This window comes from Mus pahari, chromosome 15 (genome assembly GCF_900095145.1).
Source record: "Mus pahari chromosome 15, PAHARI_EIJ_v1.1, whole genome shotgun sequence".
Taxonomy (NCBI): Eukaryota; Metazoa; Chordata; class Mammalia; order Rodentia; family Muridae; genus Mus; species Mus pahari.
Genome location: NC_034604.1, coordinates 17,817,529 through 17,826,849, shown reverse-complemented (window position 1 = coordinate 17,826,849; position 9,321 = coordinate 17,817,529). Strand labels below are relative to the sequence as shown.

At 38.1% G+C, this 9,321-nt stretch overlaps 1 protein-coding gene across 2 annotated transcripts in view; it reads left to right on the top strand.

The window, feature by feature from the left end:
• The window catches only part of Ccdc178 (coiled-coil domain containing 178), a 358,443-nt gene that overhangs the window by 61,583 nt on the left and 287,539 nt on the right, over window positions 1-9,321 (top strand). For both annotated transcript variants that reach the window (XM_021214517.1, XM_021214519.1), the window contains one exon: window positions 5,006-5,148. In XM_021214517.1, coding sequence (XP_021070176.1) covers window positions 5,006-5,148 — 143 coding nt within the window. The remainder of the gene's footprint in view (window positions 1-5,005; window positions 5,149-9,321) is intronic.

Sequence of the window (9,321 nt, the reverse complement as noted above, 5' to 3'; positions counted from 1 at the left end):
TAGTATGTATTGACAGAACTGCAGCTTGCCAATACACAATAAGTTCACACCAGTATTCTTTCAGTGTACATGTTAACTTTCCTCAGCTGTATACCTAGTGATTAATGAGTAGTAGGCAGGGCCCATTTCATTACCTAATACTCCACTGTTCTCCAGAGTTCCTCTGAAAACTTGCCTGGAGTAGTGCTTTTGCTAAAGCCTCATGTTTCCCTTCGGAGAGTAGTGGTCCTTCCTCTACCCTTCCACAATTTGATAATGTGTCAGCTGGAGTTGCATCCCTGTTTTCCTGGTGTGGTTTTGCTTCCACTAGGAAGGAGTTTGTAACTCTAAGAAAACTCCTTGACAAAGACTGACCCTCTCAAAATAATCACCTCTCATTATCTCTAGCTATTCTGGCTCGTTTAATGTCAACTTGACACAAGCTGGAGTTATCTGAAAGGTGGAATCTTCAGCTGAGAAATACCTCCATACAATCTGGCTGTATTAACCAGTTATTGATGGGGGAGGATCCAGTCCATTATGGGTGATTCCATCACTGGACTTGTGGTCCTGAGTTCCATAAGAAAACAGACTAAGCAAGTTATGGGGAGTGAGCCATTATGTATCATGCCTCTGTGGCCTCTCTGTATCAGCTCCTGTCTTCAGGTTCTTGCTGTGTTTGAGCTTCTGTTCTGACTTTCAACAGTGAGCACTGCTGTCGAAGAGTAGGCTAAATATATTCTTTTCTTGCTAACTTGCTCTCTGACCATGGTGTTTTGTTATAGCCATAGAAACCCTAAGACATTATGCTTCCCTGTTACGTAAGATGGTAGCTCTAGCTCTGACTTCATGACAGCCATGAAGCAAACTCTGGTATGGAGCCAGGAGAAAGGATGTTAAACTGGAAAGCAGAAATGTATTGAAAACCTAGTGCTTTAAAGAAAAGGTTAACCCAGTCTTGTTTTAACAATTATAGTTGACCTTGTGCCAATCCTAAGTGGCATTGTCCCAGTTTGTTTAAATTGGTGTCTATTTGATGAGCTTGAGTTTTTTCTCCATGGGCAGCCCTGGGTATTGCCCAAGGTGGGTGGCAGAGGAAGCAGTGTTGTCAGCAGCCAGGAGAGGAGGCTTAGGAATGATGGGAGCTTACTGCAACAGGCCAAGAAAGCAGAAGCCTTTGTATAAACCTATCAGAGATGCACTGTGACTAGTTTTGTGTCAACATGGGGGAATGTTTCATTAAATGCCTCTGTCTTAGGCAAGAAGAGCATTTTGAGTGAAGCCAGTTACCTTTTATCATCCAATCAGTTCAAGTACTGGACAGCATCAAAGCTGACCTCCTTTTAGTGAAATGGAAGTTTGAAAGCATAGTCATTGGATTCGGACTGCATATTTGTCTGGTTTGGCTTCGAGATCACACTGTAGATTTTGGACCTCCACGAGTCATTTCCTTAGTCTAAATCCACCACCATGGGTAGGTCTTCTCTCCTGTTGGACCATTTTCTAAAGAATCCTGGGTGACATAGCCTACTTTGGGGAACAACTGGGCTCTGTCACTGCTACCTCATTGCTCCCCTTGCTGTGTGTTGAATTTCTCAAGCAGAGCTTCTAATCAACTGGTTTTAATTCCACCTACCACCTCTAATTACCTCAGGGGTGAAAGTAAGACCGTCTGTTCTCTTGGTTTCCGTTGTAGATATAAACATTTAATCTCAATCAGGGGGTTCTATCCCATTTGATCATTCAGTTCCCAGATAAAATACCATAACTTTTAGATTTATACTAAGCCTTAAATCAGCACTAGAGTTGAGCAGATATCTACCCCCCTCTAAGCTCCTTTGTCTACTTCCCTATCACTAACTTCCTGTTCACTAAATTATAACTTGCCATGTTCTATCTGGGCAGCTCTTAACTCCAACTGGCTAGCTCTCATAGCTATGTTTTCATGACTCATGTACTCATGGCATTTTCTCCACTCTCCTCCTCCCACTCCTCCTCCTCCTCCTCCTCCTTCCCCTTATGGTGTTACTGTAGACCCCAAGATGAGAAACCAAAACTCCACCTACCTACTTCTTCCTAGCTATAGGCTATTAACATCTTTATTCAACCAATACTTTTAAATTAAGGAGCAAGCTTACATAGCATTACTTAGTATACATGCAGATTCTCACCAGGCCTTGGGGGCCAGTATTTAGCATAATACATAGCAGAAGACACAACCTTAATATGTTTCTGCAGGGGAAGCCCGGAACTGTGTGGAAACTTCTCTCTGGGTACACATCACCAGAATTAATTCCCCATAATACAGATGAGACACTACTAGGCATAGTTATATCATTCACCAATGTAAAAAACCCTACAGTGACGCAGCAGAAGAAAAGTAATCTGAACAAAAAAATCACATTTTTGATTTATGAAATGAGTATAACTGACAAAACTCAGGAATAAAAAACAGAATTATTAGCACTGCAGGGACCAAATGACTCCTTAGACAGAAGCAGAAGCATACAGATCTGTAAGAAATAGGCTGACCAGCTTTTCAGAGTGAAGGCCCTAGAATCGGAGCTCATGCATTGTGTCTTAGAATCCCTACTCTAAGCTTCCAGATCTCGAAAACTTTTGTAAATCTTCGTGCCTTGCCTTCTTCCTTTACAAAATGATGTAATAAGAACAAGTGAGCCATAAACTTAGTGTTCACCTGAATTTAATTACAGGGATCAAAACAGAGGCAGAACATCCAGAGTGTAATATGCAAACAAATTCCTTACTGTAGATATGTACACGAAAATGAAAGATCCAGATTAATAACGTCCACGCAGATAATTAAACCTCAATATAGAAGATAAGGCTAACTGCAGCATCTAGAATAAGATAATATTGGGACTTGGCTGAGGGCTGTCCATTTCTCTCCTCAAGTAGTACATCAAGCCTACACCCAAACAAATTCCCGAGTCTCACATTCTGTGCCACCACATGCAGAGAACAGTCCACATGCTTTAGAACCTGATAAAACTACTCGGTTAACCACTCTACAGGAAGTTCCTAAAATTTAGCAAGCTCTACCCTGCTGGCATGCTTGCAGGTGTAACCTAACAGGGATTACAAACCCTGCATTGTAAATATACCTGAGACTGATTACTTGTATACTTTGGCATCATTCTTTTTATGTTATCTGAGTTTTGAATAAAATAAATCCAAAGTCATAAATTATAAAAGGTGCATCACATTTAATTTAAAAAGCACATACTCTCTAAAATATTGTATAACATATGAAAAATTAAACTACATAGTAAACATTGCCCAATGATTCTAGGAGAAATTTATCAAAAGAAACCTACAATAATTGATCCTGAATTTAGTAGTACTGTAGTTGGATGTGACTTGGCCTATTAACAACTAATCATTTCATATTATTTTTAAACACCCAGTCCACAAAAATGAAGGGAATCCTTAAATGAATTCAAGCTGATAATTTTAATAGCAAAATCTGTGACATTTAAAAAAAAAACTATTAACAGTATATATATATTATATATATATATCTGTAAATATGATGGAAAATATATTCAAAATAGTCCTTTATCAAAATAGGCAAATGATAATGAACCACCTCATGCATAAATCCTTTTAGCAGACTATAAATTACTTGACATTAGGAGATGTAGTTCTATAACTTAGACTGTCACCAAAATAAAAGAAAAAGGTCTGATTTTTATCAAAAGATTCTTGAGATTTATTTGTCATAATTAAAATGCTAAAGCCAGAATGGAACTTGTATAACTTTGTATAATGCAGTTTCTGAGACCAGGCAAGTCTACCCAGCAAGATTTGTTCTTTTAATCCATATATTATAATAAAGACAAAAATTACAGAATTTTACAAACAGCATTAGCATTCATATTAACCCCTGAAACCCTGCAGTCATTTCAAGCAAAAGAGGGAGAAAATGACTACACAGGACACGATGTGTGCTAAAGAGACTACTTTTGCCAAAGTGACAAGACAATAAAATGAAATACAAAAATTTAAAATGAGAAATAATTTTCTCATAATATAACTGAAACGACACATCTAAGACCTTTCCGTGCAAATGCCTTTATTTAGTTTTAAAATTTCCCAGTCCATCCTTGTGAGATGGGCCAGAGGTGCTGCTTGGAACTGCTCTTTTGGACTATCAAGGCTCATAACTATCTGGAATCCCAGCTCCAGGAGACTCTTCTGGCCTTGTAGGCACCACGCATGCTCACTGTGTGCAAGTGATCAAGTTTCTTGGAACACAGAAGCTTTTTTTGCTCTGCTGGTAAGAATTAAAGCTGTTACTCTTTTTCCTGGAGAGTAATTTGCCAGCCAGCATTCAGGAAAGTTCTTCCCTCTGACTCAGCACATTCTGGTCAGCAGTGCATCTGAAGAAAATATTGAAGCTTGTAAAGTCCCTTTGCAGCTCTCTTCAGCATAGTGGGGTTTGTGTTCCTCAAATTTGCTCTTAAGTTGTGCACAATGTTTGTCCGTGTGCCTGACAATGGGGAAGAGCAGCAACTGTCATGTAGTGCAATTCAGACAAGATTGGTAGATAGGAGAACATGCAGAAAGGAGAGATGGAGACAGCTGGGAAGTGATGATGGTTTCCATTAATGACTAAAAGTAAACATTTTGGACTATTACAGGAATATAGCAACAGTTATTTCTGATTAAAATGAGTACAAGTGCTTTAATCTTCATTATACCTCCACATTTTCATATTTTTGCAACAAAATAATAAATGCACATTAAAAACCAACATCGGTGGTTTAAAAGATGATTTTAACTTGAGCACATAAACCTGTAACTTTTATGCTTCTGTAGAATAAAATGAACTATCAATCATGGGAAAGGAAAACAGAACCCTATTTCCTTAGCTGTACACATTTAGAGGATTAGTTATAGTAAGAAAATATACGTTAAAAACTTTAACCCTAAAGTATGTGACACTGGAATTTTTTTAACTAATCATTCTTAAATATATGGGTAACAAATATTTCATTTCTAGGTAATGGAAAAATTTAGAGCAGTTCATGAAGAGCTTAAAGAGTCGGTGGATGAGTGTGAAGATGCAAAATTAAGGCTTAAGCATTTGAAAGTAGAGAATGAAAAAGAAATTCGAGAAGAGTTAATAAATGCAACGTCCTACGAGTAAGAATTCACCCTATATACTATATATAGTGTCTAGAAATGAAAGATTAGCCAAACTAATAAATACTACTGCTCAAAACCTTTTGAAAAGCTCAGAATTTAAACTGCTTGAGCCAATATTATCATCAAGCTTATGTCAATTGAAATTTGAATATTTAATGTACAAATCTAGTAAATCCACAAAACAGTATATTTTAGTTTTAAAATTTTCATATCACCAAATTTCATGAGGATAAAGCATGAAAGCAATGTATCTCCCTGTCACCTGCATGCAAAAGGGATTTCCTTATTTTTTAATGAGATATGAATCATTATGAATCAATGCAGTAATTATAAGCATGTTAATATTTCAACTTGTATTTATTTTCTTACTAATAGAACAATAGTTTAAATGCATAGATCTTCTCCTTATTAATAGCTGAGATTTTTATCTCCTTGCATAAATTTCTAAAGTAAACATATCTTCTGATACATCCTATCTTTGTCAAAGTTTCTATTTCTGTGATAAAACACAAAAATAGAAAAAAATTTTTATGGGCAAAAGCAATTTGGGGAGGAAAGGGTTAATTTTATCTTTCAGCTGAGATTGCATCGTCCAGGAAAGTCCAGGCAGGAACTTGGATGGAGAAGCCTGTACAGAGGCCACAGAGACCACACAAGAATGTAGTTCACTTGCCGGTTCAGCCTGCTTTCTTGTAGAACTCAGGACCACCAATCCTTGGGTGGCATTGCTAACAGTAACTTGGGTTTCATATGTCAGTCCAGCCCACCCTACCCCCCCCCCCACTGCTCCAAAAAAGCAGCACAGACATTTCCACAAGCAGTTCTGGAGAGGACATTGTCTCAAGTTCCATCTTTCAAAACAATTCTATCTGCGCCAAATTGTCAAAGACTACCCAACGTACCTTCTGGTTTCTTTCATTGGCTAGAAATTCCTTTTGGCTTAAAGTGACATCAAAGACTTTTCTTTGTTTAAATTGATTCATAATTTATTAGAGACAATTAATTCCATGTTAAAATCATTATGAAGCTAGAGTCAAATGCATATATGCCAATGAGCACAATTAGTACAAATCTTATGATCTAGATAGCATCCATTTGCTAAGATGGTATATTTCCCACAACCACTAGAGCAAAGGTTTAGGGATTGAGATGCTGCTCTTGCAGAGGATGAAGGCTTAGTTCCCAGCACCTAGGTTGTGGTGTGCGACCATCTGTGACTACAGTTCTAGGGAATCCAATGCTAAGTTTTGGTCCACATGGTCACCAACATGCACGTCTTTTTAGTTAGCCTTACGTAACTGGGAAAACACACATTCATTCCTTATTGAGTACCTTGTTTTCTTTTCTTTTCTTTTCTTTTCTTTTCTTTTCTTTTCTTTTCTTTTCTTTTCTTTTCTTTCTTTCTTTTTCTCTTTTTTTCTAGGTTTTTCAAGATAGCCCTGGCTATCCTGGAACTCACTCTGTAGACCAGGCTGGCCTCGAACTCATTTCATATCATAAAGATTAAGTTTCATACATCAACATTAGTATTATCTAAGTAATTGTTCAAAATTCATAATCTCATGTTCAGCTCAGACCTATTGAACGTGAATGTGTACTTTGAACAGATTCTCCCACCCCTTCTTAAATTTCAACAGGAATGTTTATTATTAGAACCATGTAAAATCAATTTTTATATTGTATAAAATCAAGACCTAAACAATATATAAAGAGTACTTATTCTTAACCTGAAAATTTCAAAAAGGTTATTTCAGTTATTTCTGTGATGTCTCCTTAGCTTCAGGTGTGGAAATTATGCTGTAGATATTTCTTTACATTCCAGTCATTGCCCCCCACCTCAGCCCCCAGTTCCTCATCCCATTCCTCCTCACCCCTGCCTCCAAGAAGGTACTCCTTCCACTTCCCACCAGGTTTCCCCCTTCTCTGAGGCCTCGTCTCTCAAGAATTAAGCACATCTTCTCTCATTGAGGCCAGACCAGGTAGACCTCTGCTGCATATGTGCCAGGGACATCCAACCAACCCTTGTATGCTCCTGATTGGTGGCTCAGCCTCTGGGAGCTCTCTAGGGTCTGGATCACTTGAGAATGCTTGTCTTCCTTTGCAGTCTGTATTGGTCAGTGTTCTCTAGAGTCACAGAACTTACGGGTAGTCTCTATATAGTAAGGGGATATGTTGATGATTTACAGTCCAACTCCCAACAATGGTCAGCAGCAGCTGTGGATGGAAATCCAAGGATCTAGCAGCTGCTCAGTCCCACAGGGCAAGCAGGCAAAGGAGAGAGCAAATCTTTCTTCTTCCATTATCCTTATGTAGATCTCCAGCAGAAGATGTGGCCCAGATTAAAGGTTTAATCCCAGATGAACTTGAACTCAGAGATCTCCCAGTCTTAATCTTCTGAAATTCATAGCCACTGTGCCTCAAGATCTCCATGCCAAGATCCAGGTTAGAAACTTGTATCTCCAGTCTTCAGATTAGGATCACTGCTGAATTCTGGATTGTAGTTCATTCCAGATATAGTCAACTTGACAACAAGGAACAGCCACTGCAGTATCATTCTCCCTGTTAGCTTCTTAATTCTCACCCTAATTTAACCATAGGGGTCCCTGACTTCAGTCCAATGGTTGGGTGTAAGTATCTACTACTGTTTCAGTCAACTGCTGGTAGGGCCTCTCTGAGGACAGCCATGCCAGGCTCCCATCTGTAAGCACCTCATAGCATAGTAGTGTCAGGCCTTGGTTCCCCCACTACCCCCATGAGATGGATCTCAGGTTGGGCCAGTCATTGGACCTCCTTTTCTACAGTCTCTTCTCCATTTTTATTCCTGTAGTTCTTTTGGAGAGGAACAAAACTGGGTCAGGAATTTTGACTCTGAGTTAGTAGCCCTGTCCTTCCACTTGAGACCCTGTCTGTCTACTGGAGGTGGACTATTTGAGTTCCTTCTCCACAATGTTGGGCATTTAGGATAAGGTTACCCCCAATGAGTTCTGAGAGTGTCTTGCCTCCTGGGTCTCTGGTACTTTCTAGAGGGTCCCCCTACCTCCCTTTCGTTGAGGCTGCTTATTTCCAAGACAATTAGAGAAAATACTATTTTTTTTCTGTTCCTTGATACCTTCAGATAAATATTGATAAAAGATTATAAAATTCTGTCATATGACACCAGAGTTAGGGAGATGGCTCAGCAGTGGGTAACAGTAGTTCTTCTCTAAGAATTAGGACCTGTGTTTAAATCCCCAAAATCTAAGGATGAAGTTGGATGGCTGTTTATGTTTTATGTCTGTTTACCTCTAGCAGTGGGTAGGCAGACAAACCTAGATAAAACCAAGAGAACTTCATATTCAGTGAGGTTCTATCTCAAGGCAATACGGCTGAGAGTAACAGAGAAAAACACTGGATGTCCTCTTTTTGCCTTCACATGGATGTATGCATTTACACACACACTCACACACCCACACACACACACACACCCACATACACTATATATATATATATATATATATATATATATATATATATATATACACTATAAGCTCATGAAAGTCCCCATATTTGATACTCCATTGTATGTTTAGTTCATATATTTGATGGTATATACTCAGAGTCATACAAGTTTAAAGTGATTATGATATCTGGAGATACTGATTGGTTTCCTGTCGTCTCAAATTCACCCTTTCTGGTTTTTAGAATTCTGTTTTTCCTTAAGCTTATTTATAAAGGTAATTTTACTACATTTTATTTTTATTAATGTTTGGAAAATATTTTCAAGTTCCAATGTTTTGGGTTATTTATGTTTTATACTCACTAGAAAACATGTCACTGACAGAAATATTTATTCTGTTATAGATAGCATGTTTTAAAAGTTGGGCCACTGAATAAACTCACAGATCACTAGTACATCCCTTGAATATAAACTCTATGGTCTGTTTTGCTTAGTGAACCATCTTCCATGTTGTTACTCATTTTCATTCTGTTCTCCCTTCTCTTTGCGTGATAATAATTCTGTTTTATTACGTTGTAATATGCTTACATCATCAGATTCAAAACACATTGGATGCTGTTGATATATTGGGTATTACAAAAATAATTAAAAGTTTACTCTTTTTATCTACTTCCATTCACTTAAACGCTTGCTGATTGTAGAATGTTTTGTTTCTATGACCCATGAGAACACTT